General features: G+C 40.7%; 1 protein-coding gene across 8 annotated transcripts in view; it reads right to left on the reverse strand.

Moving 5' to 3' along the window:
• The window catches only part of LOC148878204 (DNA polymerase I A, chloroplastic/mitochondrial-like), a 59,016-nt gene that overhangs the window by 31,522 nt on the left and 3,793 nt on the right, over window positions 1–23,701 (reverse strand). For 4 of the 8 annotated variants that reach the window (XM_088951051.1, XM_088951042.1, XM_088951022.1 and 1 more), the window contains exons 2-6: window positions 22,338–23,541; window positions 22,010–22,201; window positions 20,501–21,207; window positions 4,548–5,016; window positions 2,470–2,565 (exon numbers count right to left, since the gene is read on the reverse strand). In XM_088951051.1, coding sequence (XP_088807177.1) covers window positions 2,470–2,565; window positions 4,548–5,016; window positions 20,501–21,207; window positions 22,010–22,201; window positions 22,338–23,541 — 2,668 coding nt within the window. The remainder of the gene's footprint in view (window positions 1–2,469; window positions 2,566–4,547; window positions 5,017–20,500; window positions 21,208–22,009; window positions 22,202–22,337; window positions 23,542–23,701) is intronic. The other 4 variants (XM_088951071.1, XM_088951060.1, XM_088951034.1 and 1 more) reach the window with 1 other exon arrangement.

The following is a 23,701-nucleotide window of genomic DNA, read 5'->3' on the forward strand; positions in this document are numbered from 1 at the left end:
GATGGGCTAACTTTGGGTTCGGAAACAGGTGGTGTAAGTAGGTGATGGGCTGCATCAGAAAATGCCATTACTCCATATTAGTAAATGGAACATTGGTAGATTTCTTTCCAGCTTTGAGAGGGATAAGACAAGGAGATCCCCTTTCCCCTTTTTTATTCACGATGGTTGCAGAAGTTTTGGGGAGACTAATTTCTAGAGCAAACTCCAGGGATTAATAAGAGGTTGGAGAGTTGGAAGAGAGAATGTGCCACTCACACATTTGCAATTTGCAGATGACACAATACTCTTGTGTGAAGGAGGGGAACTTAATAGGATAAGAAACCTAAAGCTCACTATACAACTCTTTGAGCAAATGTCAAACCTTAAGGTGAATTTCGAGAAGAGTTGTATAGTTGGGGTCAATATGGGGGAAGGGGAGACATCGAAGTGTGCAGACATTTTGGAGTGCGTAGTTTCTAGTTGGCCCTTAAACTACCTCGGTTTGCCATTGGGAGATAACCCTCAGAAAGATGAGTTTTGGGTTCCGGTTGTGGAGAGGTTTGAAAAGAGACTAGCAACTTAGAAGAAGAATCATTTGTCTCTTGGTGGGAGAATCACTTTAATCAGGTCTACATTAGCTAACCTTCCTGTCTACTTTTTATCAGTCTTTAAGATTCCAATTATGGTGGCTAGCAGATTAGAAAAACAAATGAGAGACTTTCTCTGGGAGCCGGGGGAGGAGAAGAAAAACCACAAGATTAGGTGGGAGATGGTTTGTAGGAGCAAGAGGGAGGGAGGCTTGGGTATTAGGAACATAAGGAATAGGAACATGGCACTACAAGGGAAATGGTTGTGGAGATTTTCATTAGAGAAGGATAAACTTTGGGTGAAGATAGTGGGTAGTCTTCATGGGGTAGCAGACAATGGATGGGATTCTAGGATTCTAGCAAAGACTACAAGAGCAGCACCTTGGAAAGCTATTCAAGATATTTTGCCATTGTTCTCTCCATGGATCAGGTATGACTTGCATTGGGGATTCTCCCTTAAAAGACCAATTACCGAGTCTTTTCATCCTTTCCACATTTAAAAATGAACCAGTTTCCTCCTTCCTTGTTCCTTCTAACTCAGCTTTTGGGTTCAACTGGAACTTGGGCTTTAGAAGGGAAATCAGGGACACAAACTTCGATTGTATTTTATCCTTGTTATCCATCCTTGAAGGGGCCTTCCTAGAGCCAACAAAGGCAGATAGCAGAATTTGGACACTTACCCCCTCGGGTTCTTTCACATGTTCTCCTTTCTTTAAAGCCCTAACACAACCTTCTTCTTTGGGTTTGTCCTTCCCTGTTAAAGAGGTGTGGTGTCTTCCTATACCTCCAAAGGTTGGGAGTTTCTGTTGGGAAGCCTTTCTTGAAAGAGTTAATACAGGAGATTTACTTCAAAGAAAAAAACCCAATAGTTGTTTGTGTCCTCACTGGTGTGCTCTCTATAAAGTTGATGGTGAATCTGGATACCATTACTAATTTCTTATCAGTTTACTAAAGTCATTTGGGAATGGTGTACTTTTTTTGGGTGCAGGTGGACCCCCCCCCCCTTTGAATGTGCAAAGTTTATTCAGTTCCATGCCGAGTTGGCCAACAAAAAGGGCCAATATTATGTCGAGATGTATGAGGGCTGCAGTTTGTTGGACTGTTTGGGTGGAGAGAAACTCACGGATCTTCTCAGAAAAGGAGAGAAGCTTGGAAGTAATATTGGAGGCCATCCATATTAGGGTGATACATTGGCTGAAAACTTTGGCATTGTTTGCAGAATTCTCAGTAGGTGAGATGCTAAGAAACTGGAAGGAGATTGCAAAATTAGCTTCAGCTAAGAAGGCATCAAACTCTTGTTGGATTCCTCCACCTCATGGCTTTATTAAACTGAATTTTGATGGCAGCAGTATGAGTAATCCAGGGCCATCCGGAACAGGGGGAGCAATAAGAGGTGAACATGGTAATCTATTAGCTATGTTTTCTAGACTAATAGGGGAGGGAGATTCCTTTAGGGCTGAGATACTTGCAGCTCTTGAAGGGGTACAAAGAGTCAAGGATATGCAATTTAGTAAGCTGATCATAGAAGGAGACTCTGAAGTTGTGGTGAACTGGTTAAAAGAGGATAACTCTAGGATATGGAATTACAGCAATGAAAAGAGAAAATTTAAGTGGCTGACTAAGGATATTGAAATTCAGTACAAATGGGTAAAGAAAAGTGCAAACTCACTGGCAGATGGTCTAGCTAGGCAAGGGGTGAACAGAAACTCTATATTTTGGGCTGTATTGTAATTGTATTTTGGTGTTCAATGGTTGTTCTCGGGAGCTAAGATTGTTTAGCCCCCTTGCTTTGTAATTTTTCTTAATCTTAATTAATACAATTCACAGCTATTGATCAAAAAAAAATGTTTAGAATTTACCAACATCTTATATGGCAAGAAGTGAAGCAAGAGAAACAATCAACCTGCAAATTTGGTCTCCTTGCCGACAAACGTCCAGTCTCAGTATTGATATTTAAGGAACAATGGACACGCCCATTTTTGCCTAATATGTGACTACCCTGCAACCACATGAAAGAATCATGACCAACCACCTCATAGACTGGAAGTCATAAACTTCCTGCTTAAACAAGCATAAGAAACAAGAGAAAAAGGGAAATTGCAAGGGTTAAGATCGGTTGTGTCTAAGAGAGATGGAGAAAGCTGTCCCAAAATACCGAAATATAATTGGCTCTGCACCTTGTCGTTGATCAAGACTCACCCCCATTCTGCCTGTAATAAATTTTGCTTTCAATTGATGCTTCCAGAAAGACATCATGTGACATAGACATGAAATAAGGAAGTTATGGGCTTATGGCTGGTTTACAGACATCCAATGAAACTGTGGTAGGATTTTTTTTTTTTTTTTGTTATTTTGAGTTTTAAGTTAGAGTTCTAGTAGTATTAAGATTTATTTTTGTAGGTAATATTTCCTTGCTAGAAATTCATGTCAAAGTTGTGCTTGGACGACTTGGAGTGGAAAATCTGGTAGTTGAAGGTGATTCCAAGGTCATAGTTAGTTGGTTGCAGAATTCAGACACTGTCGCTTGGGGCTACAGGAATCTTCTGAGGAAAGTAAAATGGATTACAAGCATGAGAGTCAATTTCCAATGGGTCAGAAGGTAGCTATGCTTTGTCAGATTCTTTGGCTAAGTTAGGGGTTTCTCAGGTATCTTTGTATTGGGCTAATTTATAATTTCACAGTGCTTGGGTTTGTACTCATACCTTTGGGGAGGTAGTATCTCGTGCCTCCTCCAAGGTTGACTCTCTTTAATAAAATTGCCTAATCATTCACCAAAAAAAGTTGTGCTTGGACAAAAGTCAATTTTTAAAAGGTTTATAGGAGTCAGTCAGTTTTGAAGTCAGTCCAACTAGACCGAGGTATGAATTGGAGTTATTAGACATCTTTCGATTACGGAAATAAGTGTACATAAGGTCCATATTGTTGCTCCAAAAGAGGATAACAATTGAAATATAATTTTGCCTTTAGCTTAATTTTCTTTGGTGCTAATGCCGAATTTTCTTTATGGTTTCGATCCCTCTCAGTGTTTTAAATGTGACCTAAAAACAGAACTGCTTTTCCCTCCATGCAGTGGGTCAGAAGTTAAATCATCCAGGTTAAATGGATTACCCCTAGCATCAAAAATCAAATAATAAAAAATATAGAAAATAGATAAATATGCAGAAAAATTGAGCATGTCTCTAATATATATATATTAATCATATTAAAGTGTGATAAATAAGAATTACAATTACTAATAATGGAAATGGATAAAAATACAAAAAAAAAAACAGAAAAGAGAGAATTAACGTCTAACCTGTGTCTATGACCTGCTGACTGAGTCAAACAGTTCGACAGTTCAACCAGCCAGTTCACCAGGTCCTTGACTGAGTCAACATTTTTTTTGGCCAATAAATGGTTTGGGCCTTTTTCGAAAATAAAATGCTTTGGGGCTAAACAGACCCGGAAACCTGGCCCAGTGACAGGTCAGCCAGATCAATCATGGGTTGAAATTGTCGAATCTTCTAGGTGCTGATTCTAAGGTTATTTATTCTCTCTTTATCTTATTTTGCATGCCCATCCTGCATCAAACTAGAGATAGGTTCCCCAGGGGGTACATATTAGGATAGAGGGGGTAAAGTAGCATGCTTTGTACTCTTGTTTTTGTTCCAGCACGTCACACTACACCATCGCTGATCCCTTTTTATTCAGTGGTCAAAAGACAGGCCTTTCCAGATTTGTACCGCCATGAATTTTTATTTTCATCAACAGGCATATGCTCCTATACATATAAAGTGATTCTATGAATGCATGTTCCCACTGAAATATGATGCCATGCTTGAGCCAGAATTAGTCCTATTCCCTTGGTCAAAGCAAAAGTGAATTAACAAGAATGTCAACCAATAAGAATTCAAGTTTCCCCTCAGTCAAGTGAAGGAACCATACAGGGATCTGAATAATAAACTACGTAACTGGAAAGTATAATATGGTAGAAGAAACAACCTGCAATGGAAGGATGAAGTTGGAAACCAAAGAGTCTATAGAGCAGACTTCACATAAAGCAGCAATGGCATGACAAGCCTCCCTCCCATCCTTCCCCCCTCCAAATGCAGTGTAAGCTGTTCCATAAGCAGATATATCTGTTTCCTCTTCACTCACAGAGGTACCTTTTCTTTTCTCAACTTCGTTGACTGTTTGTTCGGGTAGAATATCATTACTTTCAGATGATTGAGAGCTATCATCAGTGAAGTCATATTCTGCTGAGACTTTTCCAGAAAGGTTTTTCAGAGCATCCATGCTAACTGAAGGCCAACCTGTAGCCGTGTACATCTCAGTTTGCATTTCATTCCCAAGTTTACATAGTGTGATATTACGATATTTTGGGGGCGCCTTCTTGCCCTTTTCAGTCACTTTATCAACATTAAGCACTCTAAAAGTCCTCTCCAGTGGAAGAGACTCATCAGGGTACTTTCTGTAAAGGAAAAGAATAAGATATATATAAATGAGTAAATGTGTCTCAAAAGTAATTGGTAAATGGATGAAATACATTTCAAGAGCAGTAGGAAAAATACAAAGAAGAAAAGAAATTGTTATGAACAAACTATCACTTTCAAGCTTCAATATGCAAATGAAAACAGTAACACCACTCTTTGTTTTCAGCAATCATCTAGCACTTAAAACAAAAACTGAGTTGCAATTTAGAAGCACAAAGAACCAATTCAAAAGCTCTTGTGGTGGCCAATATCCCAAAATCATTTATCCTGCAACCAACATTTCAAATGCGACAAATTTTCATGAGAACGAAAACTGCCTAATAAAGACTGAGATACAATTTGATAATACAAGGGGTTCAGCAAGCTAATATGCTTCTTGGACTTTTTTTTAATATAAGTAAAAGTCATCAATTTTCTTGAATGAGGAAAAGAGAGGTGATTACTACCACTGAGGGATATTGCAGCAAGGGAAAATACATATAAAAGTGCAAACAGCAATAAGCTGAACTGAATAGAAACAAGAACAAATAAAGCTATTACATTTGGATTGCTGCTCACCCCAAGGCCCAGAGCTGCCCCCCCCCCCACCACACACACACACGCACAAGATTTGATCGCCCTACCCCCTCCTCTGGCTGGCAGGTCTGCCTAAACATTTGCTGATCATGGAACCCACTTGAACAAGATGCACATACTTCATAGTGACACAATAGATTTTGCCTCTGGTGGCAAATTTAAGTGCCTGAGGACCTTCTCCTGCTGAAACATCCAATCAATTACTACCTAGCAGTGATGAATAGGCCAAATTTGAAGCCTTGAAAAAAGAGAGCTAGAAATTCTGCTCTAAGAGAGTTTCTTTCACCAATGGGCCCTTAGAAACTCAAAAGAATGGTACCAGAATTATCTCTGAGAATATCCTCCTATGCTGGAAGGGCCAGGGTCATCTAATGCAAAAGTCATCATAATTTGAAGTAATCATACCATCTTCCAGTGCCACCAGTTGCTCGACGACATATGTTCTATGTTGGGCAAAGCCTACCACCAATTTTCAACCCCTTGGAATAGAATACAAAGAAACAAAATCCATGAACTTGACTCTTCTGCTTGGGGCCATTTAATTGCCCTTATTAAGTCAATGGGACTTATTAACTTAATGGACCAACAAGCAGACCCTATTCATAAAAAATAAAATAAAATAAAGGAAAAAAACTTAGATGTAACCTGGTGTGTAGTCCCTATTTCTAGAAATACAGCCGACCATCAAGGATTGATAATTAAATTATATCAAAATCTAAATTCCACTTCAACAAATACAAACATCACTTCTTTCAAAAACCTTGGTTTTGTTAGACAATGTATGCCCTTAGCTCCAATCAGATTGATGTACAAATACATTTATTGTAAATAAATAAAAGTGCATTATTGTTTCATATTGATATCGATATGTTTCTATGAAATTACCCCTTGAACTGGACACTTATGAGACTCGTGTTAGTTTAGAATGTTCTCAGCCAACGGATAGACTTGGGGAGTTTATCTTGCCAAGGCTGACACTGATGTGTTGCCAAAGAAGTTGGGGCAGCTTGCCTCATCTGCTAGGGTTAAACCCAAAGCACATGCAATGTGTGTTTGGATGAAACACTAATCCCGAACCATTTTCCAGCTATGCCCTGGACCTTGGAGATTAATGGGCAGAACTGGAAAGTTACACAACTCCTAGACTTGATAATGGTACTACACTAGGTGTTGGATTAGATTGTCTTTGATATGCCAATCAATAAGATCCATCAATGGTCAAAAACCTGGGTATGTTAGAGCAATCTAAGAATTCATCTGAGTGGGTGATCATAATGATAGGATCGACCCCTTTGTTGGACAAAGTGAATGATGGGGCTTACACTCTCTCTAATGGAAACCTAAATTGTCGGTAGTGGATTTCAACTGTGTTTGAGATTTGGTTTTGCAAAATATATATTTATATGATATATATATATATATAATGTTTTATGAAAATTGTTTGCAAAAGGTTTTAACTCATGGGATCCATCCGAGCAGAGAGTGTAACATTGTATCTTGCAACAAGGGGAGAGGTCATTCCCTATCAGGCAGTGTTGTGATCATTATGGGCCGAGAGGTTAAGTGTAAGAAACCATTAAGGGTTGATTACCTAATGGGCTTTATCTTACTTAAGTTCATTATCCTTGGGTCTTCATAGGATGGCTGAATTCAATGATCATTTAAGTGTAAATGTTGGGCCCATGTTGAGACCATAGTGACATGCTCAGGGGTTCACTGCGTTTAGCAGTGAATTCGGCCAAGCTTTTCACAGAGGCTAGGCCGAACCCATGTGGCCTTATATGAGGTCAATGTAGGGTCCCACGCCATACAAATCAAGCCTATGTTGGCCATGCAACATCTTGGATCGTGAGCCTTTAAAGGAAATGGGCCTAAGGCCCATAATTAATAAGATTAAGTAAGTTGTCACATAATAACGTGCTATGGGTCAAATCTGGGCTTGGAAATGGATATTGAGCACCCATCCTCTTAAGAGGATAAGGCTTATCACTTGATAGAGTCCAGATCCAAATTAGATTTGGATAATCTCCTAATTTGATTGGGAGAGTGCTCCATAAGGAGATAAAAGAAGAAGAGGGCAAACCAAACTAAAACACCACTCTCTCTTGTTCTCTCTTCTTCTCTTTTGTCTTTCAAGAAACCCTATCACGACCTAGGCTTTCAAGGACTGATAGAGATCAGTTTTCTTCTTATTTTTGCAAGAAAAATTTAGAGCAATTTCAGGCTCACCTTCCCAGTTCGACCCAAGCAGTTGGGTTGTAGTTTTGCTGAAAACAGTGTTGCCGAATCAGCTTCACCTATACACTGCGCCCTCTTTAGTGAAGGCTGGTTTTGGGACTGATTTGGGTGTGAACTTCCACCTTGGGATCTGCATTTGTGGTATCCGTATCAGGTATAAATCTCCCTCTTTGTTTGATTTCAAATCTAGTCCGGTTCAGTGCAAGACTGATCTTGAAAAATGCAGTTTTTCAAAACATAGGGAATTCGATTCCCAGAAGGATTAGGAAACTTTTGAAATTTTGCCCAGCCATCTAGCATGGTTCGGCTATCCATATGATGGATCCTAACCCTTCCAACAGGTTTAATGTTCTAGTGGGTGGAGAGACAGGAAAGTTAAATGCAAATAAAACTGAAATTAGTAAATCAGTAGTAAGTATGGAGGATAATAAGCCAGGCAAGGGTGAGCTTAGCAGCCATTATAAGGGGCATATCCTGGGCACGACCTCACCTGGCCTGCACTCTAAGCCTGATATATCATATATAAGTTTGGGCATGGCCGTAATATTCACATATTATGTTTTGGATGCAGAAAGAATGGGAAAAAAGAAAGTGCAAAAAATAAAAAAACCAAAGAGAAGAAACACAACATCTTTCTGTTTGCCTAAACAGAGAAAATAAAAGACAAATATAATTTTTCCTTTTTTTTTTGCATAAAGAAAATCATCATCACCATCATCTAAGCTTTGTCCCAGCTATATTGGGTTGGCTACATGAATCCTGTTTTGCCATTCTGTTCTGTTCAATGCCCACAAAAGTACAAATCAGGATCAATGACCATGAAGGTTTGCAGAAGTTTTAGTGCTGGATGCCAACCTGTAATAACCCTCCTTTATCCGGGCTTGGGATTGGTGGTGTATGACAAGCTCACACTAGCGGAGTTGGTTGCATAAAGAAAGTAAAAGGAAGTTTATTATTTGGGTACACAGACATGTAAATATTTATATCTCTATGTGCCTATCAAAAAAAATCCTTTTATATCTCTCTTATTTTAATGAAGGAATAACCAAGTAATTCGATAGTCGTGTGCGAACATCATAACAGACCAAGTGATAATTATAGAGATGTCAATGGGTTGGGTCCAGTTTGGGACAGGCCAAAAACCCATTATTAATCAATTCTAGAAGATAAACCCAGAAGTAAACCAATTATTAATTGGGATAATTGGGTCTGCTCCAATTATATTTGACATATATAATTAGCTATAATAAAAATTACTTTAGAACTTTCATTTTTTATAATATAACTTTAGTGAAAATGAAAGTAAAATAATAAGCTGTTTATATGTTGCCAAAACAAGTGTTTTTAACCAAATTTATCTTATATACTCTATGAAATTACCCTTCTATGACAAAAATTGCAAGAAAAACAGGAGACCCCTATATTATTAACTATCTAATTGGCTCGGGTCTTAATTGATTTGGAACAGCAGGAACCTGTCCCAACCCAAATACTAATCGAGTCACAAACCACAGAACCAGGAACCAACATAATTGGTTTGGTCAGTTAGGTTCTGTTGGGTAGACCCGACATATTGACAGTTCTATATCAGTAAAACAATGTGCAAGGCAAAGACTTGCATTTACACTAGGGAATACCAAGATTGCCAAGGGAGAGACCATGCAAATAGCATATTCATGCTGATTGCTGATGCAGACCACCAGGAATGGTGTAGGTGGGTGGGTGGGTAGGGGTGAGTGTGTGTGTGTGTGTGTGAGAGAGAGAGGGCCCAAGTATCTTAGTACCTTTCTATTTTCTTTTCCCTTCCAGTTTTGTTGGACAACCACACAAAAGAAGAATGTAGGTCTCCATATCATCTTCTTTTCCTTTCTTCCACTTTCTTTGCAACCAGAGTGTTTAACAGCTAAAAATAATCTAGTAAACAGCCTTAAATGGTATGGACCAAATGGTATCAACAAAAAACATTTTTTGATAGTAAATAAAAATTTATTAATAAGAAAAAAGAAAAGTACAAACCGGGGATACAGAATCACCTCTAAAACAGAAAGAAAGAATAACAAGTCTGATGTAACCGTTTTCGGCCACGTACCAATGTTTTGTGATGTAAAATTTTTTGGCTAAGTACCTCGTTATTTGACCCGGTGGTGACGTGCCTTAGTAATGAGCTACTTGATGGTGAACTACCTGGTGGCGAACTGCTTGGTGGAGAACTGCCTAGGGGCGAACTGCTTGGTGGCGAACTGCCTAGTGGCGAACTGTCTGGTGGCAAACTGCCTGGTGGCAAGCTCCCTGGTGGCGAACTACCTGGTGGCGAACTGCCTGGTGGCGAGCTCCCTGGTGGCGGATTGCCTGGTGGCGAACTGCCTGGTGGCAAGCTCCTTGGTGGTGAACTGCCTGGTGGCGAACTGCATGATGGCGAACTGCCTGGTGGCGAGCTCCCTGGCGGAGAGCTACCTGGTGGCAAACTCCCTACTGGCGGCCGGTGACTTAGAGAATGGTGGAGCTCCCTGGTGCGGCGCAATCCGACTGCCCTCAGCATGAGGTGGTCTTCTTTCCTTTGTAGGCAGTGGGAGCTAAGGGACCTGCGAGAACTCCATCTTTTCCTCCTCTTTGTAGGTGACGGGAGCTGAGGGACCTGTGAGAACTCCATCTTTTCCTCCTCTTTGTATGTGGCGGGAGCTGAGGGACCTGCGACACTGAATCAGAGGACCCGGGGGTATTTTCCCAACGGGGGTTCTCCGACGCTTAAGTTAGCACTCTGATAGTAGAGAGCTTTGAAGATAATATTGGAGAAACGAGAGAGCTAGGGAGCAGGGATTACCTCCACATTTTTCCCCTCCTTCCCCTTTGGGGGGTGAGGTCTTTATATACCGGAGTCCTCGCGGGTTAGGTGGGTAAAAAGCCTCCAAATGGTAAGACTTGTCACACCCCGTCAGAACCGGGGTACGGTGGTGAACTCCTCGAGGTTGTCAGGCTGGCGCTTGTGTCAGGCGGCCTGGTCGGCGCCTGGGCCAGGTTGTCAGGTTGGCGCCTGTGTCAGTCGGCGGGTCAGTGTCTAGGCCAGGTCGTCAGGTCGGCACTTGTGTCAGTCGGCGGGTCAGTGTCTGGGCCAAGTCGTCAGGTAGGAGATCTTCCTGCGATACGCCAAACTACTCCTGTACCGAACTTCTCTACAAGTGGCGAGCTGCCTATAGCGAGTTGTATGGTGGCAAACTGCCTGGGGGCGAACTCCCTAGGGCGAACTGCCTATGGCGAGCTGCCTGTGGCAAGCTCTGCCGAACTGCTTGTGGCGAGCACTACCGAGCTGCCTGGCTCTTTGGCGAGCTCCCTGGTGAGCTACCGAACTCGTGAGGTATGTATGCCGCCGAGTTTATCGATGGGCGTCTTATGGGCGGCTTGGCTGAATCATGTGCTAGGCTGATCCAGGTCGCGCAGGCCGCGTGCAGGTCGCGCCAGGCCAGCCAGACCGGTTCCCGGGTGGGTCACCAACTTCGTAAGTTGTTGGCTAGGTGTTTGCCCAGTTGTCACGAGGTGCCACGTGTCACAATTCCACTGGAGGGCCAAATCTGCCCTCAGCAAAGCCCATCCTCCCTTTCCCACTTTAAATACCACAGTTCAAGCACCCAATTCAAAAACCCAAACCTGACCATGGCACAGCCACTCAAAACTGCCCAAGACTCAAATTCTTTTACACCCATCAACTCATAAAGCTCCAATATATCTGCTCAATCAATTTACCAATTACTTCACATTCACAAAAGCTGAAATACAGATCTCCTTACTTCTCTTACACACTTTTTTTTGCCTTCCTTACCCTCTTATTACGACCAACAATAGACACCCGTCCAATCTGGCAAAAACTTTTGATGCCTGAACTATCCAAATTGTTCTTCTGCAATCTGAACCTCCTCACTGCATTGGGAATAATCTCCTGATCCCTCAAACCTTAGACCTACTTCAATCCAAATCCTTCAGCTTTAGGTGACTTCCCAATATCTTGCTCCACCACATTTCTTACACTTTCATCAGCCTTGTCCTGGAACAAAAATTTCATTCTCCCTCCTCTTTAAGGCATCCTGAATTTTTCTTCCATCTTCCTAAAAGTTATCCTTGCATATCCCCCCGCCCACCAAACAATGTACAGACCCAAAACTTTACTCACCTCCACCTCAGTACTCACCACCTTTTCCAAGTCAACGGACCCCCCCCCCCCAATTTCATGAGTTTTATCAATAACAATTTCATCCTAACTTGAGTCTAACTCTTCCTCCTCAACATCAGATACCCTATCTTCCATCAGTGGTTTCATTCTGTATTTTTTTTTCCTTTTATATACTTTTGAACCAGCAATCCCATAGTTTCCTTCTTCTTCGCTTCCCTCCTTATATCCAACACGTTTATTTTCTCTGTCTCCCCTAAACAAACCACACCCAAAACTAAGCCCCTTTTCTTCTTCAACCCCCCCTCCCACCTTCCAGCTTCATCCTCCTTATACTCTTTACTATCCCTCAGATTAGAGAGATTCTTTCCAGCGAAATTCTCCCTTTCCTTAACTTCCACCCTGCCCAAAGCACATTTATAATTACAACTTAATATGTTCCCCTCCACTGCTGCCGCCACCTTTCTACCTCTCCTTTTCTTTTTAAAAGTAAATAATGTGTATTAAAGATCAAAGGGAAAACCCTGGAATTACAATTGAACCCCTTCGAGAAGAAAAGGCTAGCAGTATAGACTATTAACTGCCAATAATTTAATCCCATTGGGAGCAGAACTACTGAAAAAATATGTTGCGAAACTCCTTCCTGAGGACCAACCATTTAACTAGGAGCCTCTCAGCTTTGCCAATCACTGCTTCAACTGGCAATGCAGAATTTGTGAAAATACGACTATTTCTTTTCCCCCACAGAACCCAAAAGATCACCCGGGGTAGGCACACCAGAGAAGCGTGCCTTTTTTCTGAAACCACCCTCAGGCCAAGCCGAAAATAAGGAGCAAATATCAAGAGGGGGAACCGGGGCTTCCCAAAGAGACGAATGAAATGGTTCCACACTGAAAATGGATAATGGATCAACAAATGGCTGACTGGTTCCCAATCCATCTCACGTAAGGGGCACCAATTCACCAACATCATTCCTCTAGCCAAGAGATTGTCTATGATCTGAATCTTATTCAAAATTCCAATCCATAAAAAAATACTACCTTAGAAGGAACTATGCATCTCAAATCCACTTCTAAGGAATTTCATTTACGTTGTGCATAGACAACAATAGAGAGAAGGATTTAACCATGAAAGCCCCATCTTTGTTTCTGTTAGCGTAGGGGTATTTCTGTCTTTATACCTTGATTGATGTTGTTGATCTGTAATGTTGTGTTGAAATATGTGGTCTTAACTTAAGTAAGGGCACATAGGTCTTTTCAGTTATGTTTTAATATTAATATAAATTCTTACTGGCCGAATGGAAGAGGACATGTTGACTCTTTCAGTTCGAACCAAAATTCTCTCTTCTCTCTTTCTCCCTTTCTCTCTTTCTCTATCATTCTCTCTTCTTCTACATAACTGAACTCAGTCAGGCCAAACTCTAAGCAGACCTGAATTATAACATGGTATCAGAGCAGGTTAAATCTGCCTAGATTTCTGCTTGCTTAGGGTTCATTCTCTACGCACCCTATCTAGGGTTTTCCTTTTTTTTTTCTTGTGTTCGATTGGAGATAAGGGAAATGGCTGAAAAGGAGTGATCGCTCTCTTCCCTTGGGGGTCTCTATGCCTCCAATCAGGTCGTATGTGGTCGGTTGCTGTGATTTCTGAGATCGCCCTCTCCTAGTAGAGGAGGAATAGAGGGCCGAACTGTGTGTGGCTGTTGTGTGTGAAGCGGCTGTTGTGTGTGGACTGCTCTCCTGCTCACATGGGTGTTACATCAGCGATAAGGTAAGAGATTTCAGTTCTGGTTTATGGATTAAATAGGAGGTGTGTTTCAGATCATTTGCTAGTGTTTCGGCCAGTCAGTGCTAGGGTTTATGCTAGTTTCTTTGCGCATGTTGAAGGAAGAGATATGATCATATAATGGTGAGATTTCAGGTAGTTGTAGGAGCAGGGTTTGTAGTGTAAAGAGCACACATTCCAGCAACAATTAGTGCTGCAATCAGTGTGACAGGTGTGACCTAGTGGTGTGTAGTGTGCAGATCTTAGTGATAATAGAATTCAGCAAGTGTGCAGTATTGGTGATAACATAATGGGAGACAGTAATAATTATAAACCTAGTATGATGGTGCCTACAGACTACCTGAATGTTCAGATGACCTCCATTAAGTTAAATGGAGAGAATTATGTGCCTTGGGATAAATCCGTTGAAGTCTTTCTAAAGGCAAAGAAGAAGGTAAAACATATCAGAGACGAGAAACCTTCCTCTGACTCTCACAAGTATGAAGATTGGGAGCAAGAGGACGCTCAGATCATCACATGGTTGTGGAACAGTATGGAACCCAGGATTAGTGTGAACTTCATGTTCCTTGATACTGCCAAAGACGTGTGGGACCATGCGAAAAAATTGTATTCAGGGTAGGACAATACAACCAGAGTTTATCAGCTTTATCAAGAGTACTTTAATCTACAACAGGGCAATCAGAGTCTTGAGGAGTACTATGCCAACATGAGGAACATACGTAATGAGTTGAATGTCTATCATCCTCTCACTTCTGATGTCAAGATTCAACAACAACAGAGAGAGCAGCTTGATGTGACTAGATTTTTTGTGGGACTAAAGTCTGAATATGAACCAGTACGGGCTCAGATATTAGGGGGATCAGCTCTTCCGTCCCTGGAAGAGGTATTTGCTCGACTTCGGAGGATTTCTATCGGATCTACTGAGAACTCTAATATCTCAGATAGATCGGCCTTTGCTGCATTGAGAGGCCGTGGTGGTAGAGGTGGAGCTCGGGGAGCTCAGTCTAGCCGTGGTGTTGGTAGTGGTTCTGCATATGGCTGAAGTGGCAATGGTGGGTCTACTTATAATCGTGGTGGTGGTCGTACTAGGAGCAGAGATTCAGGGGGAGCCCATGGTAGAGGATGTAGCTCAGGCCCGAGAAAGTGCACTCATTGTGGTATGGATGGACATACCATCAACTATTGTTATGATTTACATGGTCCTCCCTCAACCTGGGCCAATCATGCCGCGACCGGTGACTCAAGTTCCAGCTTTAAACAGGAGAATCATTCATCTGACCAGTTGCCTCCTACATCCACAGATGGTCCCATGAAGGAGATAGTGAGTCTTCCCCGTGATGAATATGAGAGGTTTATCCAATCACAACAGAACACGGCAACTTTTGCTCACTCAGGTATGGCTTGTCTGGCATCTACACCCAATCCCTGGATCATTGACTCTAGAGCCTCCGATCACATGACTGGAACTCCAGGTGTGTTTGCCTCCTTGTCTCATTGCTCAACATCACAATCTGTCACCCTTGCTAATGGTTCCACATCCTCAATTTGTGGTGTTGGTAATGTTGACCTAGATCCTGTATCCCTCTTATCAGTTCTGTATGTTCCTAAATAGCCTTTTAACCTTATGTCTGTTAGTAAGCTGACCAAATCACTTAACTGCTCCATTACCTTTTATCCTTCTATGTGTGTCTTTCAGGATCTCAAGACGGGGATGAAGATTGGTGGAGGGCATGAAGCAGGTGGACTGTACTATCTTGACGGTGGTGGTGGTGGTAGAACTTCAACGGCTCTCCAGTCATCTCTTTCTCCTCTCCAGTGGCACTGCCGATTTGGTCATCCGTCGCTCAAAGTCTTGAAGTCCTTGGTTCCGTCCTTGAGTCAGCTTTCTGTTTTGGATTGTGAGTCGTGTCAGTTTGGGAAACACCATCGTGTTCCCTTTAGTTCTAGGGTTGATAATCGTGTGTCGAGTCCTTTTTCTTTAGTTCATTCAGATGTTTGGGGTCCTTATAAAGTAATGTCATATAATGGATACAGATATTTTGTCATTTTTGTGGATGATTTTTCAAGGATGACGTGGCTCTATTTAATGAAAGAAAGAAGTGAATTGTTTACCATTTACCAAAAATTTTATGCTGAAATTCGTAACCAATTTGGTACCCATATCAAAGTTTTTCGTTCTGATAATGGCCGCGAATATTTATCCTCATCATTTCAAGAATACCTGGACCAACACGGCATTATACATCAGACCTCGTGTACCTACACCCCACAACAAAACGGGGTGGCTGAGAGAAAGAATCGCCATCTCTTTGAAACAGCAAGATCCCTAATGCATCACATGCATGTTCCCAAACCTTTTTGGAGTGATGCAGTGCTTACCTCTTGTTTTCTGATTAATCGGATGCCCACGTTCATCCTTGATGGTCAGTCCCCGTTTCAGGTCTTGTTTCCCTCTTTGTCTCCGTTCCCTCTTACGCCGAAAGTTTTTGGGTGTGTCTGTTTTGTCCATCATCTGGGTCCTGGGAACGACAAGTTTGATGCCCGTTCTCTCAAGTGCATCTTCCTTGGCTATTCTCGGACCCAGAAAGGGTATAGGTGTTACCATCCTGGTTCTCGACGGTCCTTTGTGTGTGTTGATGTCAATTTCTTTGAGTCTACTTCATTCTTTTTGGGGTCTGGTGATGCTTCTTCCTTCTCATCACCTCCTCCCCTTCCACTTCCCGTTGTCGATCCTCAGTTTGTTCCAGTTGTGACCAAATCCTTGCCTCCGGTGCCACCACCTATTGAACGCCCACCTATTCGTCATGTGTATACACATCGCCCACGTGCAGTGGCTACTACGCCTCCAGCTACATCTCCGTCGACGGATCCGGCACCAGAACCCCACTTGGCATCTGAGCTTGATCTACCCATTGCTTTGCGGAAAGGTAAACGTACTTGCGCCCTTCATCCCATTTCTAATTATGTTTCTCTTACTCACCTTTCCGCTTCCCATCGCCAGTTTGTTACCTTGTTATCATCAATTATTGTTCCTAAAGATGTCCAGGAAGCCCTTGCCTCTCTAGGGTGGTGTCGTGCCATGGAAGAAGAACTCTCAGCCCTTCATCATAATCATACTTGGGACCTCGATGCTCTTCCTCCTGGGAAGCAAACTGTTGGTTGTAAGTGGGTTTATACGGTTAAGTACCTGCCTGATGGTAGTGTTGAACGCCTGAAAGCGCGATTAGTTGCTAAAGGGTACTCCCAAACCTATGGCATTGACTACACAGAGACCTTCTCACCGGTTGCTAAGATCGGGTCAGTTCGTGTTGTGATCTTTCTTGCAGCCATGTATGAGTGGCCACTATATCAGCTTGATATCAAGAATGCCTTTTTGCATGGTGACTTACTCGAGGAGGTCTACATGGAGCAACCTCCAGGGTTTGTTGCTCAGGGGGAGGATGGTAAGGTGTGCCGACTAAGGAAGGCTATATATGGGCTTAAACAATCTCCTCGAGCATGGTTTGGTAGGTTCAGTGAGATGGTAAAGAAGTTTGGCATGAAACAGTGCAAGGTTGACCATTCTGTATTTAGTCATGACTCTTCGGGAGGAAAAATACTGTTGGTGGTGTATGTAGATGATATTGTTATTACTGGGAATGATGGTATTGATAGGCTGAAGACTTACCTGCAGGATCACTTTCAGACAAAGGATCTGGGTAAACTAAAATACTTCTTGGGGATAGAGGTAGCGAGATCCAAGTATGGGATTAACCTGTGCCAGAGGAAGTATGTGCTTGATTTGCTAGAAGAAACAGGCTTGTTGGGTGCCAAACCAGCTGAAACACTCATGGACACAAATACCAAGGTAAGCAATGATATGGGTGAAGTGTTTGAAGACCCTGGCAAATACCGACGACTTGTGGGCAAACTAAACTACCTAACCATTACCAGACCAGACATCTCATTTGCAGTCAGTGTGGTAAGCCAGTTCATGCAAAAACCTCTCACTCCTCACTGGAATGCAGTTCTAAGAACTGTGAAGTATCTAAAAGGGGACCCGGGTCGCAGTCTGATATACAAGAGTGGGGGAAAACTTGAAATAGAAGGGTATTCTAATGCTGATTGGGCCGGTTCTATGTCTGATAGGCGGTCTACCACAGGCTATTGCACGTTTCTGGAAGGTAACCTAGTGACATGGAAAAGTAAGAAGCAGACGGTTGTGGCAAGAAGCAGTGCAGAGGCAGAATATAGGGCTATGGCGCATACCGCTTGTGAGTTAGTGTGGCTAAGGAACCTTCTACAGGAAGTAGGGTACAACATTAACACTCCAATGAAACTCTACTGTGATAATCATGCTACAGTTCATATCTCCTCGAATCCAGTGTTTCATGAAAGAACCAAGCATATTGAGGTTGACTGTCACTTTGTGAGGGAGAAGGTGCTGAATGGAGAGCTAGACACTACACATGTTAATACAGGAAATCAATGGGCTGACTTATTTACAAAAGGTTTGAGTCGGGGAAGAGTGGACTACATATGTAACAAGCTGGGAGTATATGATATATACTCACCAGCTTGAGGGGGAGTGTTAGCGTAGGGGTATTTCTGTCTTTATACCTTGATTGATGTTGCTGATCTATAATGTTGTGTTGAAATATGTGGTCTTAACTTAAGTAAGGGCACATAGGTCTTTTCAGCTATGTTTTAATATTAATATAAATTCTTACTGGCCGAATGGAAGAGGACATGTTGACTCTTTAAGTTCGAACCAAAATTCCCTCTTCTCTCTTTCTCCCTTTCTCTCTTTCTCTATCATTCTCTCTTCTTCTACATAACTGAACTCAGTCAGGCCAAACTCTAAGGCAGACCTGAATTATAACAGTTTCCCTTCCATAACGTGCTATCAAACTCATTTGGGGAAGGTGAGTAGGATCTCAAGGTTGCCAGCAAGGAGACCAGATCCCCAGCTTCCCAATCTTGAATATTCCACCTCAGCCTTGGGGTCCAAACTGCTTGGCCGCCTACGATATCATAGTAATTGCGCACTGTAGCTTCTTTGTCACAAGACAATTCAAAGATGAGTGAAAAAGAATCAGCCAGTGGGGTCAAGCCACACCACACATCCTTCCAAAATCAAACTCTTTTCCCACTTCCCACCTTTAAGGAAGACCATTGAGAGAAGACCTCCAAGTTTTTCACAATTCCTTTTTAACAGCTTGAACCATAAGACTGATCAATGGGATTGGTGATCTAACCCTGCTTGTCCTCCCCATACTTAATCTAGATTAGGACTCTCCATAAAGCTCCCTCTCCGCCTTCCACCGCCATAATCGATACATCTTCACTTCCCACCACCACAATTCCTTTCAACCTCTTTTTGACCTTCTCCAACAATCTGCAACTGAGCATTGCTCTCTAAATCTTCCTTCAATTCATTAATTATATTCATCATTTATCTTGCCACTGCCATCTGTCGCTTGAGTTTCCCTATCGTTAATACCTTTCACGAACAAACTCACCCCTTCACTATGTCGAGCATCTGAGACATTCACATCTTGACCCACATAAATTCCTTCTTGCCTTTCCTTTTGAGATGACTCTTTCTCCTTGTAAAAATATTGTGTTACATGCCAAGTATATATGTCCTTGTCTTATGATGAAATCTCAGTCATTTTCAATAAGGGTTTGTTCTAGGGGTGAGCATTATTCGGTTAAAACTGAACCAGAAATTTCAGTTTCAGTTTTTTCAGTTCAGTTATTTTGGTTTTTGGTTAATTTGGTTCAGTTATTTCGATTTTTTAATACTTCGATTTAGGTTTCGGCTTTTAGAATTAGAAATTCGGTTAACCAAAAAAACGAATTAACTGAACTTTGCTATATAACATGCAATATTTAATATTTAATATATTTACATATTGTTATATAATATAATGAAATTTGATTTCATAATATATATATATATATATATATATATATATATATTATAATATAATACATATAATATAGTATATATTGTACATTATTGAAATTTGGTTCTAACCAAAAACCAAACCAGAACTTTCAGTTTTGTTTTTTAACAATTTGGTTTCGGTTCGGTTTTCATTTTTTTTAATTCAGTTTTTAAAAATTTGGTTTATTTGGTTTTGTTTTTAACTAAATAAACCAAATGCTCACCCCTAGCCTGTTCTCTCTCTCATGCCCTGCATTTCCTCCATTCAGCCCCATCAAAGACGATGATATACCCAACTACAATCTATCATTCACCCAGAACTATTCTACATCACATGCCTTAACCTCAAATTTTGATTTGAAGACCCACCCCTCCATTACCCTCCACATGACCACTTAAGTGGTCACATGATATTATTTGACCCTCCAGATGATCTGGTTCACCCTGGGTTGGTCAAGCTCTTAACAAACCTTTCACCTTCACCATGTTGCTTCCATTTTTCAATAAGAAAACATGACTATATTCATTCTAATTTTATCAGATGTCTCCAAAGAGATAACATGGTTGTAGTCACATATGATATTCTTTTTTTTTTTTGAATTTTCCTTTTTATTAATTATAAGGCATCATGCATTTGGCACCTATCAAATAGAACAGCCCAATTTCCTATATGCAAACCAGATCTCTTCAAAATTCAATCATAATAGCAATTTACAATGATAATTAGACTTTACATTTTCCTTTTAAAATGAAGCTAAAAAGAGAAATTGCAAACCTGTTAACTGTACCACCAAAGAAGAGTTGACGTAGTTGTGCATCACTTCCTACATTCATGTATATAGCATCAGAGCAATATCTAGATGCCCATTTGCAGAATCTTTTTGCAGCAACTTGTTGCTCTTCTGTGGCCACCTTTTCCATTTCTGCAAGATATGCCCGATCAACCAGCATTCCCTCCGTTTCCATTTTCACTAAAAGCTCACCAAATGGCCGCCAATATTCCTCATAGAAGTCATACATGGTTCCTCTTTTAACACCATCAAGAACCCATTCCATGTTCTTTAGCTTTATTTTCAAGCTTTCAAAAAGCTTTAGAGTGCTAATTGAATCTAAAGTAGAATAAGAAATCCATGGTATCCTTTCTTCCCTCTGAAGTTCATCAACAGGGGGAACTGTGACAATCTTGCCTTCAGATCCATCTTTCTTTATCTTTTTCTTTCCAAATATTGTCTTCATCGATATCTTACCAATCAATTCTCCTTCAGTGCACCATTTTTTCCTAATTGGTTCTCTTTTAGTGCATTGCTGAACCTCAGACATGACTTTAGGGTCCATCGTAAGTGCTTCAAGAGAGTATCCACCTTCTTTTCGTCTTGAAGAATCCCAAAGACGTGCCATATGCATTGTGTCAGCATGAAAGCCTGATATCTTAAGCCCATAATTCTCTATAACATGACTATCAAAGCTATAATTATGCCATACCTACAAAAAGGGGGTAACATACTATTATCTATTTTATATTTGTCGACTAGGAGCAAATGAGCTTAGTGAAAGAGCATGTTGACCAACATTCCAAGATTAAAAAAAGTGAATGTATGGATCTCTTTTTTTTATCAAATGGATCTCTATTCTTATTGAACAATAAATGTACGAATCTTCTTCCCATGCGTAAGTGGAAGAGTAAGATTGTCAGTGATATGCTTCCTACATATGGATATCTATACATGGAAAGTATGCAACCTTTTCTGTTCTCTTTTTCTTTTTTTTTTTTTTTTTTGCCACTCATAATATAACCTTCCTTTCACAGTGAAAAGAAAATGAGATGGTCCTAATTATGCTTTTTCTTTCTTCAGAAATAGCTGTTCACCTCATCTAAAAGAACAATCCTCATATGGAATGGACATGCAACCTATGCTATCTTTTTGAGCAGTACAAACACAAGTATAACACAAGTATAACACAAGTATGTGCATGCTGTCCACACAGACAAACAGAAAAATAAAATAAAATAATGTCCAATCGTTTTTATTTCCATCATCTAAAAGAATACAAGACTTGAACATTATGTCCTATGACATATTGATCCAATGGATTTCCTAACTTACATCCATTCATTCCAGGCTCTGCACTGAATTGCTCTGGCTCAACTTGTGTGGCCAAGAATGTTATGTACTCATAGAACTATGTTATATCCAGTAGCCCATATTCTACTAACAGTATAATTAAATGTTAGATCATATTAATCAATACCCAATCAGTGCATATCAAGAGAACCATATCCTACCTTTCTAATGGAAGGGTCTTCAAAGAATGGAGCAAATTCCACCAAAATATCCCTACCACCACCATCAAGGACATCTACCCAGATACAAGACTTCCCATTTCCAAAATCCACCTCTGGCCCAGAATAAATACTGAAACATATCAGTTCTCCATGATCAACAGGTGTTTCCTGCTTTGCATCAATCTTGGCTACCTGTAAATATATGAGCTCAATGATAAATAATTTAGTAATATTAATTGGCTTTCCTAATTATATATTCCTTACAGCCATAATAAACCTATAATTTTTCTTGGTAGAAAAACCTATAATTTGATAATGGAGAACATGCCTCTGTATCACATGCATGGACAAGATCTTTATACCGTGTTGTAAGCATTCTGACAATTTCCTTTGCAACTGTAATATTATCAACAACAAGAACCTTTTTATAGATGTGACTAAGCATCTCATGATACTCTGGCTGGTGAAAAACATATTCTCCTCTTGGATTTATAGATATAGTGTAGGTTTCAACAGATTCTTCAGCATTGGTAGAATATCTGCTATTCGATGGGATCCTTTCAGTTATATCATGGGTTCCCATTCCCAGTCCATCCAATTTGTTAAGTTGCCCTTCATTTTCCTCAAAAAGCTTCAGAGGGAGTGACTCACTAAGCTGGGCCTGGTCCCTTGCAATTTGCGTCGAATACAAACTAACTTGAGCCAGTTTATTGACTGTGAGATTGCAAGCATTATTAATAGCAACATTGTTGCAGCCTCTCAATTCATGTTGAGTTGTCACATATGAAGCACTGCTAGATTTCATGGTTACCCTGCATTGACACTTTACAGTACATGTTTCCCTATCACTTGGTTTATATGGTGGCTTACAAGCCTGTACATTATCAAAGACAAAACACATGTTCTCTTGGTTAAATGAACATTGCAAAGACTTCTTTCCATCAATATTATCGAACCTCAAACCATGGAAGGGATCTGGATGCGAGTCAAAATTCCCACTGGAACCCCCATTATTAAAAGTTCCAAGTTCAATACTTCTGCGAACTTCTGATCTTATCTCTCTCAGTCTTCTTCTTTCTTCAAGCCATGAATCTATATCAAGGCTAGAGTTTCTGGAAATCATATTTTCAGTAAACCTATAATTAGTAGTCTTATAATCACTGGACTGACAAGGTAGACTAACATCAACATCCTCTAATGGTGGTCCATGATGTATAGGAGTCTGTTTCTCTTCTTCCTCAGAATTTCTCATGTTAACTAACCTCACTGCTTGAAGCTTTCGTTCAGAATCAATCTGATTTGAGTAGTAAGGGAACATTTGAGCTGATGAAGTAGGAGAGTGACTCATTTGTGTTCGCACTTCAAGTCTCCAACAATAATATGGATATGGGCAGCACCGTTTTCTTTCACATGCACCATCCTTTGTAATGACTGATCCAGTTGAATTACTCAAACCTCGTTTAAATTGAATAAAACTACCAGTGAAATTGCAATTGCAAACATTCTCATATTGAACAGAGTGAAATTCCTTCCTGCCATCCAAAAGAAAATTTTAAATATCAGATATAAAGATTGAAATACACACCTAAATGTCCCCCCGAGGGGTCACTCCTCAGTAGCTATATATAAATAGTATAGAATTTTTAGAACTCTAATGGATGCAACAAGACTAGTGGTATAGTTTGGAAGAAT

This window comes from Nelumbo lutea, chromosome 1, assembly GCF_056320005.1.
Source record: "Nelumbo lutea isolate HS-2025 chromosome 1, American lotus-T2T, whole genome shotgun sequence".
NCBI lineage: Eukaryota > Viridiplantae > Streptophyta > Magnoliopsida > Proteales > Nelumbonaceae > Nelumbo > Nelumbo lutea.